A 20137-nucleotide genomic window follows, 5' to 3' on the forward strand; every position below is an offset into this window, starting at 1 on the left:
AGGGGGGGCTTTGGGAGGTGTTATTTTTTTTTTTTTTTTTTTTTTTTTTATTTATTTTTAGCTGCATTGGGTCTTCGTTGCTGCATGCGGCTTTCTTTAGTTGTGTGCAGCAGGGGCTGCTGTTCCTTTCAGTGCATGGGCTTCTCATTGCACTGGCTGCTCTTGTTGTGGAACACGGACTCTGAGTGCGTGGGCTTCAGTAGTTGTGGCACGCAGACTCAGTAGTTGTGGCTCTCAGGCTCTAGAGCACAGGCTCAGTAGTTGTGGCTCATGGACTTAGTTGCTCTGCGGCATGTGGGATCTTCCCAGACCAGGGCTTGAACCTGTGTCCCCTGCATTGGCAGGCAGGTTCCCAACCACTGCGCCACCAGGGAAGCCCGGGACGTCAGTATTTAAAGGGGCGTTGAGGAAAAAGGATCCAGGGAAGGAGACTGAATACCATTGGTTCTTTGATGAGTGCTGTGAGTGGCATAGGATGAAAAGTGTGTGTGGCTGGCTCCCAGCTCTGTCACTCCAGCTGGAAGTTAGTCCCCATTTTGGTCCCACTTAGAATCTAGTACTAATGTTATCTTTACACACTAATTACATTTTTGTCTTATCTTCAAGGAGAAGTGTTTATTTGCCACTGACAATAACAGTGCCTTTGAGAAAATTATTTTTAGCAGGACTTCAGAATGTCTTTCCCTGGGCGCTTAGCATTTGGAAACAAACTCAGCAGCAGTTCAGCACAGGTCAGGAGTGTATACCAATCACCACGAGGCTTGACCAATGTTTTTATTTTAGAAAATAAATCCTTTGAGGCACATACATGCTTGTTGCAGCATCTGATTTTTTTTTTTAATACTTCAGAAATGTTTTAAATTTCAAACTTTTTCCTCCCCTCCCTTCCCGAGGGATTAAAAACTTATTTATGAAATTTTTAGGATTTTGAGGCAGTGTTCAGTGTGTCTGTTTTCCTTTTGGTAAGGGGGGAAGGTCATGTCATATGGTCTCAAAACACTTGAGTAACTCCAGGAAAACAGTTCTAGTAGTGTTCTTTAGGGCTGTGGAAGGACAGAGATATTGATCATTTTCTTATGACTTTATATAATATTTCCTTTATATGACCCTTCACCCTATTGCTTGTGTCAGGATAATATTTGCACTGACTCCTATTGGAGTTGATAAAGATTCTGTAGGGGAGATGGGACGAGGTCCCTGGGACTTACGCCTTGCATAAAATTGGTTGACAAACCAAGTTTCCATTTGTAGAGCAGAATCTTTCGTCTCTGGCAGAATGTTGTCATTGTGTACGCCCTTCCTCTTGCGTTTAACCTTAAAGTCGTTTCTAAAATAGTTTCTTATTTATTTATTTGTTTATTTTTGTCTGTGTTGGGTCTTCATTGCTGCGCGTGGGCTTTCTCTAGTTGCGACAAGTGGGGGCTACTGTTCGTTGTGGTGCGCAGGCCTCTCATTGCGGTGGCTTCTCTTTGTTGCGGAGCACGGGCTCTAGGCGTGCGGGCACAGTAGTTGTGGCATGCAGGCTCAGTAGTTGTGGCGCACAGGCTTAGTTGCTCCACGGCATGAGGGATCTTCCCGGGCAGGGGCTTGAACCCGTGTCCCCTGCATTGGCAGGCGGATTCTTAACCACTGCGCCACCAGGGAAGTCCCTAAAATAGTTTCTATGTTTACTTTTGGGGAATTTGTGACATCACTTAAGAATTGTTTTCAAGAGAACCAGAGACCCACTTAGACACGGGTTGTGTTGATTAGTTTATAATGTGACCATTTTTCCCTGTACTAGTTCTCTTATTCCTGATTGTAGGTGAGATCGCCATTCTGGGTGGTGTAGGAGAACAGAATGAAAAACTGTGGAGCTTTACCAAAAAGGCCTCACACATCCAGTTGGACAGGTAAAAGAGTTAGTGTCTCTTGGGCTTAAGCTGTCCGCTTTTCTTTTTTTCTTTTTGCCTGTTAAAAATTCGGATTCAGGGATATAGAAAATGTATTTCTCAAGTTTTCACTGCCCATTACCAGTATTACTAGTATGAAATAGTTGTGATTGTAATCTCTGGTATAGAATTACTACCGATTTTCTACAATCCTAATGTGTAAGAGAATTGTTAATTAAAAAAAATCTGAACAAAGTCATAGCTCAAACAACGAAGGCCTACTGTCTAGCACAGGGAACTATATTCAATATCCTGTGATAAACCATAATGGAAAAGAATATGAAAAGAATGTATACATGTATAACTGAGTCACTTTGCTGTACAGCAGAAACTAACACAACGTTCTAAGTCAAGTACACTTCCATTAAAACAAACAAACCTGCGTCCTAGCTCAGTAAACCAGATCTTTTGCTATAAACTTGACAGTTGTGATCCTACCCATTTTCTCTTGTTCCTTTTATTTATTTGGGAAGAGAATTTTAATGTAATGTCTTGCAAAACCCCCACTGCCAGTAGCATTATTTACTGGGGGCTTCTGCACTGTTAACAGTATGTGACTGATCTACAGTATTTTTTGTTGGGGAATTGCGTGGCGGTCCAGCGGTTAGGACTCCACGCCTTCACTGCTGAGGGCCTGGGTTTGATCCCTGGTCTGAGAACTAAGATCCCACAAGCTGTGCAGCGCGGCCAAAAATAAATAAATAAAATATTCCTTGTTATTTTTTAAAAAATTGAGATATAGTTGATTTACAGCGTTGTATACGTTTCAGGTGTACAGCATAGTGATTTGCAGTTTTTCAAGGCTATACTCCCTTGTATTTTTAACTCTCAGTTAAAAGCCTTATAAACACATGAGCTTTGTTTCCTCAGCTTACCAGAGGTGCCTTTACTGGTTGATGTGCCTTGCTTATCTGCTCAGTTGGATGACTCAATTCTTAACATAGTGAAAGACCATATTTTCAAACATGGAACGGTAGCGTCTCGCCCACCAGTGCAGATAGAAGAATTGATAGAGAAACCCGGAGGCATCATTGTACGATGGTGTAAGGTACGTAATTCCGGATTGCAGAAATGGCTTCAGCATTATGGATTTGAGATTTGAGGGCCTTTACGATTTTGTTTTATTAGTTGCCTTTGAATATTCTCTTCATGAACAAAAGTGCCCTTTGCTTTACAACTAAGGTCACAGGGAACTTGAACTGAGGTAGCTCTTCCAGTTGGGATAAACAGTTTCGAAGGTACTTTGTAAAATCTCTGAATCGAAATGTTGTTTCCCATCACCTATTTCCCAAACTTAACTCTTGGTGACTTGAAGATCGTTCAGAATTAGAAAAGTCAGAAGGTGATAGTGAATATTGGGTGTTGGATATTTTTCTGTTCAACACTGAACTAATACCTCTGAAATAAAGTTTTAAAGTATGGTTTTTTCACACTTTTAGCATTGCCAAGAATTTTGTGTATTAAATCATATTATGCATGTGAATTACCATATTTTAGATAAAAACCATGTCCAGATGAGTCATGATGTCTTGGCTGTTGACAGATAACATCATTCAGAGGTGGGTGGTCAGCTTCTGGGAACTATTTTCTGTTTTTTTTGTTTTTTGTTTTTTGCGGTATGTGGGCCTCTCACTGTTGTGGCCTCTCCCGTTGCAGAGCACAGGCTCTGGACGCACGGGCTCAGCGGCCATGGCTCACGGGCCCAGCCGCTCCGCGGCATGTGGGATCTTCCCGGACCGGGGCATGAACCCATGTCCCCTGCATCGGCATGTGGATTCTTAACCACTGTGCCACCAGGGAAGCCCTATCTTCTATTAATTTTAAGGAGTCCTTTATATATTTCAGATATTAGCTCTCTCTTGGTTATATGAATAATGTAGTTTTGGGATACTTGTCTTTGAATTTTGAATGTCTTATCTTTGGCATTAATTGTTTAGAAGTCATGCCATTGCTTCAGAGGAAGCACATTTTTTTCATATCAGACTGGGGTTATAAAACGCATGGTTCAATAAGGAAAACAAGAGAAATAATAATGGCACGTTTCCTCTGACCTTCCTGAGAAGAACCTGTATTCAGCATGTGGGCCTGTATGCTTGGCCCCAAATGCCCCCATTCAAAGTTCCTAAGTAGTGATGCTGAGAGAAGTTATTCTCTGACTTTTACCTAACGTAAAGCCTTTCTCCTCAGGTGGATGACGACTTTACCGCCCAAGATTACAGGCTCCAGTTCCGTAAATGTACTTCCAGTCATTTTGAGGATGTGTATGTAGGCTCTGAAACGGAATTCATAGTATTGCACATAGACCCCAATGTTGATTATCAGTTCAGAGTCTGCGCCCGAGGAGACGGCCGACAGGAGTGGAGTCCTTGGAGTGTCCCCCAGATAGGTCATTCCACGCTGGTGCCTCATGGTATGCTGTTGCCTTCTCACTCCTGAAGCTTAATTGTGTATGAGTACACGTATCCTGTGCTAAAGGCACACTGACAACCCGTTTTCCTAAGGATAAACCCTGAATTGATGGAGAATCACATGGAATATGTCTCTTACTTCCTGCTCAAATTACTTCATGTGAATTTTGAGAAATTTTCATTCGTTCTTATCTTCAGAGTCCCCAAATAGTGCCAGGCAGGATTATGAGCATCCCTAAAACCGTAGAGTTTAAATATTGCATTAGAAGACTGCAATATTTGACCCAAAACTTCAATGTATATCTTGATAGAGGCTTTTTCTTAGAAGTCTTACAATCCAAAATTGACCTCTCCTATATAACTTTTTTTAAAGATTTAGAAAAAAAAAAAAAGATTTAGACTTGGTTAATTACTTCTTAATCAGGTTGGAATAAGCTCAAACGTGATTTTATTAGGTAAGAGATAACACTTATTTGATCTTCCTTGCCAAAAATGTGTAGGAAGAGACTAAAATCTTTCTTGTGATTTGTAGGATTGACCGTGACACCCTGTCACTGAATTTTTCCTTTCATTGAACTTGCCCATGAACCCTAAGTAGCGTCTTCCACTTGCAAGTTTTATTTAATGTGCCTGTGTTGAAGATATCCCCCAAAAGATTCTAACAATTTACAATATCTTTGCTTTTTAAAAAGAGTGGACAGCTGGCTTTGAGGGGTACAGTCTGAGCAGTCGAAGAAACATAGCACTTCGGAACGATGCTGAATCGTCCGGTGTTCTCTACTCCAGTGCTCCCACTTACTTCTGTGGGCAGACATTAACATTCAGGCAAGTGGATATTCAAAGATCTGTCTGTCATGCCTTAGGCAGTAAGTGAAGTGCACAGAGCATCCATGAGCTTCGGATCAAAACAGTCCTGAGTTTATTCCCTCATTTCTAGGTAGTGTTACTTTGGAGCAATTTACTTGTTTCTCTTTGCTTCGCTTTTCTCGTATGTATTCACAGGGTTATTATGAGCATGAACTGAGATAATGGGTATAAAATGCCTTGCTTCTGCCTGATAAATAGTGTGTGTTCACTGTGTTTACGTCTTCTTTCTTCTTGGTAAGTAGAATACCTCTCAAAAATCAGTCTTAAGTGTTCAGAGGTCCCCAATTTTTTTTTTTCTTTGTGAATCAATAAGAGCAAGTATCTGTGAGAGACAACCTATCAGAGTAAACACACTATATAGTCTCTATAAAATAAAATTGAAAGCGTGCCTCTCCTGCCGCCAATTAATTTTCCATTTCTTCATCCATTTCTTCCTGTATTAGAAAAATTTCCTTTTTCTTGTTTTCATGTTGTCTGAGATGTATTCTCTGTGGTCCTATTTCTAAATAGCTTTTCCTAAAAACCAAAGCCCAAACTTTGATTTAGGAAAGTGAAGCTTGTCTGATGTTCACCATACACACCTCAGTGTAGCAAACTCTCCTCTAAGTTGTAAATTGTGAGATCATAGGATTTTATTGTGAATGCTTGTTCCAAGTTCCTCTTGGTCTCAGTCCCTTGTTGTATAAGGCATGGAGTGTATCTGAAAGTTTTATCTAAGCTAGTGTTGCCATATTCTCCACCAGCCAAGTCATTTGAACTGGCAGCATGATCAGAATGCACTAGTTTATGCTTTGTCTCTCTTTTTTTTTTTTTTTTTTTTTTTTGCGGTAGGCGGGCCTCTCACTGCTGTGGCCTCTCCCGTTGCGGAGCACAGGCTCCGGACACGCAGGCTCAGCGGCCATGGCTCACGGGCCCAGCTGCTCCGCGGCATGTGGGATCTTCCCGGACCGGGGCACGAACCCGTGTCCCCTGCATCGGCAGGAGGACTCTCAACCACTGCGCCACCAGGAAAGCCCTCATTATTTTTTTTAATAAATGTATTTATTTTATTTTTGGCTGTGTTGGGTCTTCATTGCTGTGCATGGGCTTTCTCTAGTTGTGGCCTGCAGGGGCTACTCTTCGTTGTGGTGCGTGCGCTTCTCATTGCCGTGGCTTCTCTTGTTGAGGAGCATGGGCTCTAGGTGCGCGGGCTTCAGTAGTTGCAGCACGTGGGCTCGGTAGTTGTGGCTCGTGTGCTCTAGAGTGCAGACTCAGTAGCTGTGGTGCCCGGACTTAGTTGCTCTGCTGCATGTGGGATCTTCCCGGACCAGGGATTGAACCCATGTCCTCTGCGTTGGCAGGCGGATTCTTAACCACTGTGCCACTAGGGAAATCCCATTTGTCTCTTTTTTTTTGGACGTATCCAAAATGTGTTTATTGGGATGTTTTCCCATTCATCTTGATTCCGGGGGCTTTTAGTGCTGCTTCCATCTGAAGGAGCACCCTTCTGTAAGCCTTGCTTTTCCTCCTGTAGGCTGGCAGAGGACGCTAGAGCAGCCAACACACAAAACTACTATTTGTGCATGGCTAAAGACGGTGGTGATTTTATAGCATCTTGGGCATTTCACATAGGAATTGGGGCTCTGCACCAGGCACTTCTTCTTGTGTTTCCTCTTCTCCTCTTCTGGAGAGGGATGAAGGAGAACCTTTGCGAGAGGCATGTTCTCATGAGGAGGTCGTCACCATCAGAAACCTTGTCTCACTTTTGACACCTCCTCTCACCCCTCACATTATGAAAAAAGAATAACTTAATAACCAGAAAAAACTAGCAGAGGAATGAGGAGTCTGGTACCTAACATCTATTTAATTATTCCCCAGGTAATCAGGAGTTTTCTGTACTAACAAACCTCTTCTCTGCGGATGTCCCTTGTTTATAGAAATACTCCCATTAGTGAGTCTGCTGAGAACAGGGTACTTCTGTATAATGATAGGACTTCCTGAGTTAACAGATTCAGGCCAGATACCTCAGATCATAGTAAGAATAATAATCATAGTATTACAAATTGCAGTTAATATTTAAATTGCATTTACTATGGTACTGTTCTAAGCACTTTACTTATATTAACTCATTTGATTCTCACAATAACCCAATGAAATAGGTGTAGTTACCCATTTTAGGGATGAAGATACTGAGGCACAGAGAAGTGAAGTCCTTTACCCAGTGTCACATAACTAGTAAGTGGCAAAGCTAGGATTTAAACCCAGTCTGGCTCCAGTAATTTTAACCACTGGTCTGTATTGCTTCTCATTTTTCTTTTTTCATGGGAGAGTAAACATGATTTGAGTTAGTGTGGAAATGTATAGTTTCTCCGCTACTATGTCCTCAGCTCTTTTCCTTTTTTCTCTTCTATGATTTTTATCCCTGGGTGATGGTGATCTGATGCTCTTTTTACTTTTAGCTTCTCCCTCTGTGAACACGGGAAGGGCCGATAGAAGATCTACTTAGGTTTGTTTCTTAAGTCATTCAATAAATGTATATAGATTACGACATTGGAAATTGATTTAAACCCACGTACTGTCTGTGGACAGTAGAACACTTAGTCGGCCTCAATAAACCATTAGTTCCTCCCTCCTCCTCCAAACGGGTCCCCCTTGGTAGGGTGATTAACTGAAACTTATTTAAGCTCAGTATTATCTTAGCCAGACCGTTGCATTTTTGTCATTTTTCCTTTGAATGTGGATTGAACATGTTTTCTCTCCTCGTTTAAAGGAATTTCAGGCATTGGCAGTTAAGGCAGAGGATGTGAATAGGGTGTTTGTATGGGGCACCTTCATGCATGGGGTTGGGGGCAGATAGGCCTGCTTGAATCAAGGTAAACTTTATTCAGCTTTTTGAGGGCCTCATAGTCAGAAGGGAGATTATATTCCTGCAGGCCCTGCCCTGTTGCTCAGCCCAGTCGATCCCTGCTGAAGTTTCTGGAATCCTTAGAACTGCTGACACCAAAGGAACCTGTTACTGGCCGGTTTTTAACAGTCTCTAGAGCCCAGTCTCATGTGGTGCCCAGGTCTGCTAGCAGCCCCCTCCTTCCAGGCCTCTCTCTGATTTCCTGTCTTGAACATTCCTGCTTTCCCTTGCTTCTAAGATTTCCCATTCTTACTATTTTTTAAACCATATTTTTCTCTCTGTCTATGAGTCTGTTTCTGTTTTGTAGATAGGCTCATTTGTACCGTATTTTAGATTCCACATGTAATAGATATCATATTAAACCCTAGCTTTTAGTTTGTTTGTAGAGGGAGGATTACATGAAGTCAGGGAGACATGTCTGCTTTGGGATGTTCACATATAATAGCTGTTCCTCCCAGATAACCTAAGGAATATTCCTTAGACTTTTTTTCCCTGTCCATATCCTTCTGTCTTAAACTGCTTTTCTAAAATGTGAGGACAGTTCTGCTCGCCTGTGGTCTTTGTGAATGATGCTGATTGTTTCATACAACCCTATTCCATTCAGATGGTACTTACAGTACTTGGTATTGTTGGGAATGCAAAGTTTAAGAAAAAGAAAAAACTAGAATCTTATCTAACCATAGAATAGGCAGTTTATAAATTATAAAGTATAAGAAAGATCCTGACTGCTGTGGAATATAGAAGAAGGAAGAGTTACTTCTAGATGAGGGGTTGGTGAAGGCTTTATCTCAGGTAGGGCTGAAAAGGAAAGTTCAGGTAGAGAAACAAAGCGAGAACCAAAGATATGGAGGAGAAAAAAATATAAAGAACAGGAAAGTAATGAGTGTGAATGGGTTTTATAGAGATGGGAGTATAGTCAGAACCCCAGAAAAGTACGACATTCTTGTGGACAGGCTATGTATATTTATTTCTTTTTCAATTTCTCAAAGACTTGCCCCTTTGGAGCTCACTTGTGCCCATTTATAAGGAGGACATTTGATACCACATACAGAGGTCTTTTTCTTTTTTCCTTTTTCCAACAAAAGTCTTCACCAAGTAAAACCAAGTCAGGTTCACATTTCATTGTCTTGGGAGTCATGCTCTGCATTTGACTTTTCATGAATTCACGAGTTGAGCTAGGCTACAAAATAATAACAGCCAGCTCACCTTTGTCGAACCCTACTGTGTGTTACTTCTTAAGTATTGAGTTAATGTCTGTAAATCCTCATTACATGCTCAGGAGGTAGACACATTTTATAGATGAGGAAACTGAGATGTAAAAAGATTAAACCACCTGCCTGAGGTTGTACAGATTCTTAATAGTAATGCTGAGATGCAAATCCTAGCAGTCTAGCCCTGTAGGACTCTGCTTGGACTTAGAGTGAGTTGGAAGGCCATTGGAGGACATTGAGCAAGTGAATGATGTGATCTGACATATGTTTTACAAGTCATTTTGGCTGCTGGGTGGAAAATAGTCTGTACAGCGGTACAGGCTGGAAGGAGACCATTTAGGAGGCTGGAGAGGAGGAGCAAAAATATTACCAGAAATGAAGGGAAGGCTGTATTCAGCATTCCAGTATTAATCTTGGTGATGGCTAATGGTGGCTTGGACCAGGATGGAGCAGTTGAGGTAATGATAAGTGGTCAGAATCTGGATTTATTTTGAAGGAAGAACTGATGGGATTTATTGACAGGTTGGTTGTGAGGTATGAGAAAGGAGTCAAGTGTAACCTCAGGGTTTTTGGACTAACTAACTTAGGGTAGAATTGTCATTTACTGAGGTAGGTAAGACCTTATAAGGAGCCTATGTATGGGTGACTATCAGTTCTTTCACAAATTAATTTGAGTTCCTTATTAGACATATAAGTGAAAATGTGGGGTAGACAGTCAGATATACAAATGGGGAGTTCAGTGGAAAAGACCAGACTGGAGATATTATTTTGAGAGTTTTTAACATATAGATGTGTGTTTAGAGCCGTGAGACTGCATAAGATTAGCCAGGGAATGAGTATAGGGAGAGGACACTGGAGAACTCTTAACATTTAGCTTTTGGGGAGGAAAGAACCAGCAAAGGATTCTGAGGAGTAGCAGCAAGTGAGGTAGACGGGAAAAGTGGGAGAATGTGGTGTCCCTGAAGCCAAGCAAGGGAAGTGTTTCCAAGAGGAAGTAGCGGTCAGTTATGTCAAATGTTGCTGACCCAACAGATTAGAAAAGGACTGAGAATTGGCCTTTGGGTTTGCAGCGTGGACGTGGATTGGTGACCCTGACATGAACAGTTTCAGGGGAGCTGTGGTGGAGGGAAGCTTGATTCGAGTGGGTTCAAAAGAGAGATGGGATCTTTGGGGACCAATAGATGCATAGTAGCACCATAGTTCCGATTTTTCCACTACTGGAAACTTTTTGGAGAAATAAAGAGGTGGGGGGTAGGGACCCATAAGTACTTTTTCAACAGAACTAAGAAATACAGAAAACTCAAATTCCAAATTAGCTGTAAAGGCCCCCTAAGACACAACTAGCCTGGAAATCATGAGTTTGCTGGCCAGTCTCAGAAATCTCCAAATATTCAGTCCCAGAAGGAGAAGACTCCACCCTAAGACTATAAACGGGGCCAGGACTGAACAGCGCTTGAGTGTTCTTGAGGAAGCAGAGAGAAAAGGTGGGAAAAATGTCCAGGGGAGTCACAGTGCATCATCTTAGGAAGCAAGGACTGTGTCCCTTGGTGACAGTGGAGAGTAGTTTATAAGCAGCCTTTGAAGAGAACTGAGGTCTGGCAATAGAAGCTCTTTTGAACCAGATTAGGTTTTTGAGTGTCAAAGGAGATGTGGCTTCACAGAAGAGCCATATTATAAGGCAGGACCTTCCTATAGCAATGGAGGACAGGCTGTAGAGCTGTAAATCTGAAAGTCACCCTTCACTTAAGTTTTTTTTTTTTTTTTTCTGGCCACACTGAGTGGCATGTGGGATCTTGGTTCCGCAACCAGGGATCAAACCCAGGCCCACAGCAGTGAAAGCACTGAGTCCTAACCGTTGGACTTCCAGGGAATTGCCATCTTCATTTAGTTTTTTAAAAAATGGCTTCCATCAGTGTTTTGCAATTTTTTTCTTGTCTTATTACACTGGCTAGGAAGTATAATTTTGAGTAGCAGTGTTGAAAGCAGACATCCTTGTCTTATTCCAGATCTTAGCAGGAATATATTCAGTCTTTCACATTAAGTATGATGCTAGCTGTAGGGTTTTTTTGTAGACACCCTCTATAAGGTTAAGGAAGTTCCCTTCTATTCTTAGTTTGCTGAGAGTTTTATCTATAAATGGATGTTTAATTTTGTCAAATTATTTTTATATATCTATTAAGATAATCATATGGTTTTTCTTCTGTTGATATGGTTACAATGATAGATTTTTTAACATTGGATCAGCTTTGCATTTCCATGAGAAACCCCACTTGACCATGTATTATTCTTTATATATGTTGCTAAATTTAACTTTTTTATTTTTTTGAGGATTTTTATGTCTCTTCAGAAGAGAGATATCTGTTTTTTCTTACGATGTCTTTGGTATCAGGGTAATTGCTAGCCTCATAAAGTGAGGTGGGAAGTATTTCTTCCTCTTTTATTTCTTAGAACTGTTTGTGAGAATTGGTATTATTTCTTAAATGTTTGGTAGAGTTCACCAATGAATTCGTTATCCTGGAATTTTTTTTGTTGGAAGATTTTCAATTTCTATAATAGATATAAGACTATCAGTTTCATTTTAAGAGAGGATGAAAGCTATTTTAGGATTTGTATAGTAAGGAGTATATTTCTATATCAAAAATCCTTGTTTACTCTGACTTGATAAGACATCCCTTCCTTTTCTTTTTTTTTTTCCTGACAGGTCAAGCTGTGCTATGACCCTCTTTTTTGACATATGGCTTATTCTTTATTCCTTGGGCTAATTTCCTGTTAGTGACACAGGCCAACTAGCTGTGTTCCTGGAAGCACTTGCAGTCTTCCCAGCAGTGTGTGAGGGTCCTGACTGATGTCACTGCATCCTTGTCAGTATTAAGTATTACTGTTTTTACCTAATTTGTAGCTGTAGGACATAATATATTCATTTTCTTTCTTATATTTATCATAAACTTGGATATTTTTCATAATATATTATGATATATTAGCCAAGCAACTGAATTTTTGGATCTTTGCTCCAGGTGTTCATTGTGAGAAGAAGGAAGTTTGAGATTATATGAGAATTTGCCACTTAAATCCAGTCAGTTAGTCAAAGTGCCAGAGTAGTAGGAAGAGATTAGCTTTCTTGCTGCCATCGAAATTTTTCCTTTTTGTTCTGAACCATGTTCTTTCTCAGAATACTTTACCTTTGAGAAAAATTATCACCTAGAACTCTCTACATGACTCTATGTAATGGATGCATTCCTACCAACTTGTGCATAAACTGATTTTTTTTATTAATAGTATCTCTGAGGTCACTGTACCCTACTATGAATTATTTTATATACCATTTTTCTTTTTTTATATACTTTTTATATTTGGATGATTTATGGCAGAGTTTCTTGTAGGACTTGTTTATGTGAGAGAACCACTTGGGTAGTTTTTTAGGAAATAATGTCCTGACTACTTGTCTTGCAATTTAAAAATTCAAAGATTTTAGGGACTTCCCTGGCAGGAAGTCCAGTGGTTAGGACTTGAAGCTTTTGCTGCCGGGTCCCCAGGTTCAGTCCCTGATCGGGGAACTAAGATCCCGCAAGCTGTGCAGTGTGGCCAAAGGGGGGAAAAAATTCAAAGATTTTAAACTTCCATTCTATTTCTTAGTGAGCTGTGAAAATAATTCTTTGTTAAGGCAAATTAGCTCTTTACTTTCGTGGTTCATTTTATATTCAGAGAAACTTTTATAAGCTTTTAATGCCAGGCTTGTCTTATTTATCAAATGCTGTTGTCAAGTAAGATGCTTTTAGGAACAATTTTGTGATTTATTCAAATAAGGAGTTTTTTTCCTTCTTCCCAGGATTTTAGTTAATTTCAAGAAATTTTACTTGCGTTAATTATTTATTTAAAAAGTTTAATCACAGAAAAAAATGTACACTTGCAATGAGCTAGCCAAACTCAAGGTTGAGAGCACAGTCCTCTAAAAGATTGCCCTCACTTCAGATACCAGCTGCAAGTTCAGGGGTCCCCAGGGCCAACGCTCAGGTTTTATAATTTGCTAGGATGACTCACACAACTTAAGAAAGCACTTCACTGGACTTCCCTGGTGTTCGGGTGGTTAAGACTCCGCTCTCCAATGCAGGAGGCTCGGGTTTGATCCCTGGTCAGGGAACTAAGAGCCCGCATGCTGCAACTAAAAGAGCCCACCTGCTCCAACTAAGACCTGGCTCAGCTAAATAAATAAATATTAAAAAGAAAGAAAGAGGGGCTTCCCTGGTGGCGCAGCGGTTGAGAGTCCGCCTGCCGATGCGGGGGACACGGGTTCGTGTCCCGGTCCGGGAGGATCTCACATGCCGCGGAGCGGCTGGGCCCGTGAGCCATGGCCGCTGAGCCTGCGCGTCCAGAGCCTGTGCTCTGCAACGGGAGTGGCCGCGACAGTGAGAGGCCCGCGTACCGCAAAAAAAAAAAAAAAAAAAAAGCACTTCACTTATGATTACAGTTTTATTATAGCAGAAGGATATATAAATCAGAACCTGCCAAAGGGAGGAACTCATAGTGTGAGATCTGGGAGGATTCTAAAGACAAAGCATACATCTCAGGGATGCAAGGCCTTTTGGCATGACAGTACTGAGTATTACGAACCAGGAAAGCTCACTCAAGCTTTGGTGTCCAGAGTTTTTATTGGGATTTTATTGTGGAGGCATGGTTGATTAAATCATTTCCCACCTAACTCAATATCCACCTCCCGTGCCTTCCTAGGAGAATGGGCTGACATCATGTAGCTCAAAGCCTCAACCCTGTAATCATGACTGGTCTTTCTGGAGTGACCTGTTCCCATCCTGAGTCATTTTGTTAGCATAAACTATCTAGGGGCCCACCTTGAGCACCTCATTAGCATAAACTATCACATGTGGTCTGAGGGACCCACCATGAATAACAAAGACACTCCTATCACTTGGGAAATTGCAGTGGTTTAAAGGTTACCTGCCAGGATCAAGCCAAATATTTCATCACACAATACTAAACACAACTAACTGCTGTCTTCCATCTATAATTAATAATATTAGCAGGTTTTTATTTTTTAGGAAACAACATTAGGGATGTTAGGGATAAAATTCAGGTATCTTGTGTTTCCCACATCTCTCTCTATATATATATATTTATCCAGTAGTATTTTGTGTATTTTTAAAATCTTTATAAACATGATTTCAGACTTACAGAAGAATGGCAAGAATAGTACAGAGAATTCCCAAATACCTTTCACCCAGATGCCTCAATATTTGCTTCATCATTTTTCTCTCTACATTTTTTTTTTTTTTTTGACTGCACCACGTGGCATGTGGGATATTCCCCAACCAGGGATTGAACCCATGCCCCCTGCAGTGGAAGCATGGATTCTTAGCCACTGGACTGCCAGGGAAGTCCTCTACTTTTTCTTCCCAAATCATTTTCAGTGAGTATTTTGTAAAAAGAGATTATCAAAATCAGAAAATTAACATTGATATACTATTATCTAACCTACAGACCTTACCAGATTTAGTTGTCCCAATTAATGTCCTTTACAGAAAAAAAAGATCTTGGATCATGTGTATATACATTTGTTATATCTCTTTTAATCTGGAACAGTTTGTCTCTCTTAAATTTTATGATATTGGCTTTTTTTTTTTTTGCGGTACGCGGGCCTCTCATTGCTGTGGCCTCTCCCGTTGCGGAGCACAGGCTCCGGACGCGCAGGCTCAGCGGCCATGGCTCACGGGCCCAGCCGCTCCGCGGCATGTGGGATCTTCCCGGACCGGGCCACGAACCCGTGTCCCCTGCATCGGCAGGCGGACTCTCAACCACTGGGCCACCAGGGAAGCCCAGATATTGGCATTTTTTATGCGTACAGGTCTGGTATTTTATAGAATATCCCTCAATTTGGGTTTTTCTGTTTCCTGGTGGTTAGATTCAGGTTATGCATCTTCAGAAATATTATAGAAGTAATATTGTGTTCTTCTCAGTGCCTTGAATTCTTTTGTATATATACCCAGAAGTGGGATTGCTGGATCATGTGGTGGTTCTATTTTTAATTTTGTGAAGAACCTCCATACTGTTTTACATAGTGGCTGAACAAATTTACATTCTCACCGACAGTGCTGGTACTTCGTTTAGGATTTTTACATCTATTGTCAGCAGAGTTGTTGGCCTGTAGTTTTGTTTTCTTGTAGTGTCTTTCTCTGACTTCGGTTTCAGGATAATGTTAGCCTCATAAAATAAGTTTGGAAGTATTCCCTCCTCCTTAGTTTTTTTTTGAAGAGTTTGAGAAGGTTTGTTATTTATTCTTCTTTAATCATTTGGTAGAATTCACCAGTGAGGCCACTTGGTCCTGGGCTGTTGTTTACTGATGGTCCTGGGATGTGGTTGATTACTGATCCAATCTACTTTCTAGCTGTAAGTCTGTTCAGATTTGCTGTTTTTTTATGATTCAGTCTTGGTAGGTTGTATATTCGTAGAAGTTTATCCATTTCTTCTAGATTATCCAATTTCCTAGTATATATTATTCATAAGAGTCTCTTATAATCCTTTTTATTTCTCTGGAGTTGGTTGTAATGTCTCCTCTTTCATTTCTGACTTTATTTGTATGTTATCTTTCTTTTTCTTAGTTAATCTAGCTAAGTCTGTCAATTTTGTTGCTCATTTCAAAAAACCAACGTAGTTTGGTTATTTTTTCTTTTTTTAAAATAAATTTATTAATTAATTATTTATTTTTGGCTGCGTTGGGCCTTCATTGCTGTGCGCGGGCTTTCTCTAGTTGTGGTGAGTGGGGGCTACTCTTCGTTGCGGTGCCCAGGCTTCTCATTGCAGTGGCTTCTCTTGTTGCAGAGCACAGGCTCTAGGCATGCAGGCTTCAGTAGTTGTGGTGCGTGGGCTCGGTAGTTGTGGCTCGCGGGCTCTAGAGCGCAGGCTCAGCAGTTATGGTGCATGGTCTTAGTTGCTCCACGGCATGTGGGATCTTCCCGGACCAGGGCTCGAACCCGTGTCCCCTGCATCGGCAGGCAGATTCTTAACCACTGCGCCACCAGGGAAGCCCACGTTTCACTGATTTTTTTGTAATGATGTGCTTTGATTCCTTTCTCGTTTTCTTTAATGTATCTTCTATGAGTATTTTCTTTGTAGTTATCCTAGGGCTTACATAAAACATCTTGTAGTTGTAACAATCTATTTTAAGCTGACAGCAACTTAGCATCAATTGAATACATATACTCTACACTTTTACTTCTTCCTCCTTATTATTGATGTCACAAATTACATAGTTTGTATATTGCGTATTCATTGACTTTTTTTTTTTTTTTTTTTTGGGGTAGTGGCATGTGGGATCTTCCTGGACCAGGGCACGAACCCGTGCCCCCTGCATTGCCAGGTGGACTCTCAACCACTGCGCCACCAGGGAAGCTCTGACATATTTTTATAGTTATATTTTTTACACTTTTGTCTTTTAATTTCTACACCAAAATTAAAAGTGATTTATGCACCACTGTTAAAGTATTACAGTATTTATTTGCCTATATATTTACTTTTACCAGTGAGCTTTGTATTTTCACATACTTTCATGTTGTGTTTAGTGTCTTGTTGTTTTAACTTGAAGAACTCCTTCTAGCATTTCTTATAAGGCAGGTTTAGTGGTGATGAACTCCCTCAGCTGTTGTTTATGTAGGAATGTTTATTTTTTTTTCATGTTTAAAGGACAATTTTGCTGAATATTGTATTTTTGGTTGGTAGGATTTTTTCTTTAATCACTTTGAATATATCATTTCACTCCTTTCTGGCCTGTAAGATTTCTCATTAGAAATACACTGTTAGTCTTATGTGAGTTCCATTGTACATGACAAGTCACTTTTCTCTTGCTGTTTTCGAAATTCTCAGTCTTTGACTTCTGACAATTTGATTGTAGTGAGTTTCAGTGTGATTCCTTGAGTTCATCCTCTTTGGAGTTCTTTAGGCTTCTTGAATCTGAAAGTCCATTTCCTTCCCCAAATTTGGGGGATTTTTGGCCATTATTTCTTTACACATTCTGCCCCTTTTCCTCTCTCTTCTCTCATAAGTCTCCTAGAATTTCTTCACTCTCATTCTTTTTTCCTTTTGTTCTTCTGATTGGGGTATTTCAAATGACCTGTCTTCAAGTTTGATGTTTTTTTTCTTCTGCTTAAGTCTGATATTGAATTCCTCTCATGAACTTTTCAGTTATTATATTCTTCAGTTCCAAACTGTGTTCAGTTATTTTTAAAATTTTCTGTCTCTGTCGGTTTTCTAATTTTGTCCATGCCTCATTTTCCTCGAGCCTGTAGAGCATCTTTATGATGGATATTTTGAATTGTCAGATAATTCATATACCTCTATTTCATTAGGATAATTTTCTGAAGATCTCTTTCTTTTTTTTTTTTTCTGTCTGAGCCAGATTTCCCTGTTTCTTCATGTTTCGTAATTTTGTGTTGGGATCTGCACGTATGGAAGAACAGCCACCTTTCCAAATCTTTATGGCCTTGCTTCATACAGGAGAAGACCCTCACACATGAGCCCAGCTAAAGATCCGGGGGGCCTCTGAAACCTTTTCTGGTGGGATGTGACTTCTCTGGGTTTGTGTGTGCAATTTCTCAATTAGAGAAGCTTGATGGTTTTTTAGGAGCTCATAATCTTTTGCTCCCTCTGGTGCCTGTTTGTGGCACTGCAAGTTCTCTGGTGCTACAGCAGCAGGGTGCCTTCGCTCTCTCTCAGGCCTCCAGGGTATGCTGGCTCCCCATGAGGTGAGACAGATACTATTCCTTTGAGCAGCTCTGTGAAAAGCTAGCACACCAGAAGCAAGTTTTCCTCTTCTCCTTCCCTCCCATGCCAAACTGCACTGCCTGCAGGATGCCACCCCTCATTTTTTCTTTGGTCTTTGCAGCATTCAGGCATCCGTGCTATGCCAGTTCTGTCAGTGCTCCAAATGAGTCATGTCAGAAACCCGTCCTTCAGGCAGCCTTCCAAAGAGCTAGAATGCTGGAGGCACACTCCACTCCTGTGATTCCTCTCTCAAGGAAAAGTCAGGAGTTGGGCTGTTCTTGCCTGGTGCCAAACTGTGGTAGCTTGGAAGAGGGGTTGACGTGGGGCCAGTGAAATTGCTCTTCTTATCCATTTCAGTACAGCTGTTTTCATCTTTGTGCTCCTTTGGGACTTTTTAACTGGATTCTGGAAATCTCATAAAGGTATTTTGGTCTGTATATCGTTTTGAAAGTGGTGTTTCTGTGGTAGAATGAGTCCTGGGACGTACAATTCTGCTGTATTTGCTGACATCATTCTCCTCCTCCCCGTACTTCTTTATGCTGCTGGTTTAGAAGTGAAATGACTTAAGAAACGCACCCACATGTTTACTATGAACCTGTATGTTTGCCACTTTACAAAGAAAAACATTTTGAGGCCACGTTGAGTATAAATAATCTCATCTTCCCTTGATAAATCTACATTCTGCTCCTTGCTAATTTTTCTTTTCCTGTCCTTGCAAAGTCTGGCTTTCTGGAATGCAGGGAAAGATGACCCTGGTAATAGGGATGTAGATTGACCTTTATATCTAAGTTTCCCATTTCTAGAGTACATGATGATGTATTATTTGAGACTAAAACACAAAAGGAAATGCTTAAACTTTCTATGTATGAAGTTCTGCAACCAAAATATGTCCATAACTATATTATCCTCTTTTTAAAAAGATGATAATGTTTGTTTTTAAATTCTTGATAAACAGTAATCTAATCATTGCATAGACTCTCATACTGAAGGTTTAGATGATGGCAGTAATGGTCACATTCATTATAATGGCAAATATGACACATTTTCTACACGTCTAGAGCCAGAATATAGAATAGAAATGTGCCGTCATAGTTATAAATAGTTAACGTAGACTCTGCAGTCAGAATGCCTGCGTTCATGTCCTGGTTCCACCACTCAGCTAGGCGATCAGCATCAGTTTATTTAACCTTATTTTGTGTGTGTGCCTCAGTTTCCTCATGTATAAACTGGGTATGATACTAATAGCACCTACATCATGGGTTGTTATGTGAATTGAATGAGATGATTTATAGATAGATAAATAGACACAAAGTTTTTAGAACAGTGCCTGGAATTTAGGAAGTCCTGCCTGAATCATCGTTAGCTATTCTTAAGAGTAATTGTGATGAGATGGCTCTTTTTAAGCATTAGATATCACGTTAAGTAAAAAAGATTAAATGACCTTTTCTACCTCATTGACAGAGTTGAAACTGTGGGACAGCCAGACAGAAGAGACAGTATAGGAGTGTGTGCAGAAAAACAGAATGGATATGACTCCCTGCAGCGGGATCAAGCAGTTTGCATTAGTACAAATGGTAAGAGGGAAATTACTGCCGTTCTCTTTGAAATCTATGATTCACTGTAGTAAGATTTGAATCAGTTTCAATATCACACATTTATAGCAGAAGATGAAAAAGTTTAGGTCTTAATGGCATATCTATGTGGCTGCTATGTACCAGGCATTATTCTATACCCTTTAAAAATAACACATTATTTAATCCTTTTAACAGCTTTTTGAAGTGAGGAGTAGTATTATATCCATTTTGTAGTTGATAAAAACAGCCACAGGGGCTTCCCTGGTGGCGCAGTGGTTGAGAGTCCGCCTGCCGATGCAGGGGACACGGGTTCGTGCCCCGGTCTGGGAAGATCCCACATGCCACGGAGCGGCTAGGCCCGTGAGCCATGGCCGCTGAGCCTGCGCGTCCAGAGCCTGTGCTCCGCAGTGGGAGAGGCCACAACAGTGAGAGGCCTGCGTACCAACAAAAAAAAAAAAAAAAAAAAAAAAAACCCAAAGAAGGGGAAAGTGGCTGG

At 40.7% G+C, this 20137-nt stretch overlaps 2 protein-coding genes across 3 annotated transcripts in view; one reads left to right on the forward strand and one right to left on the reverse strand.

Moving 5' to 3' along the window:
• The window catches only part of CRLF3 (cytokine receptor like factor 3), a 28123-nt gene that overhangs the window by 5604 nt on the left and 2382 nt on the right, over positions 1–20137 (forward strand). For both annotated transcript variants that reach the window (XM_024736853.1, XM_024736861.1), the window contains exons 3-7: positions 1805–1892; positions 2802–2979; positions 4119–4341; positions 5032–5164; positions 19529–19641. In XM_024736853.1, coding sequence (XP_024592621.1) covers positions 1805–1892; positions 2802–2979; positions 4119–4341; positions 5032–5164; positions 19529–19641 — 735 coding nt within the window. The remainder of the gene's footprint in view (positions 1–1804; positions 1893–2801; positions 2980–4118; positions 4342–5031; positions 5165–19528; positions 19642–20137) is intronic.
• LOC112394209 (40S ribosomal protein S27-like) lies at positions 6514–7838 on the reverse strand. The gene has a single exon (XM_024736875.1). It carries the CDS (start codon positions 6904–6906, stop codon positions 6661–6663), a length of 246 nt encoding a protein of 81 aa, XP_024592643.1. The 5' UTR covers positions 6907–7838; the 3' UTR covers positions 6514–6660.

This window comes from Neophocaena asiaeorientalis, unplaced genomic scaffold (assembly GCF_003031525.2).
Source record: "Neophocaena asiaeorientalis asiaeorientalis breed wild unplaced genomic scaffold, Neophocaena_asiaeorientalis_V1.1 scaffold129, whole genome shotgun sequence".
Taxonomy (NCBI): Eukaryota; Metazoa; Chordata; class Mammalia; order Artiodactyla; family Phocoenidae; genus Neophocaena; species Neophocaena asiaeorientalis.

Excerpts from the sequence above, each read along its gene's own strand:
- LOC112394209 (XM_024736875.1), bottom strand. The coding sequence starts at position 6,906 with ATGCCTCTCGCAAAGGTTCTCCTTCATCCCTCTCCAGAAGAGGAGAAG.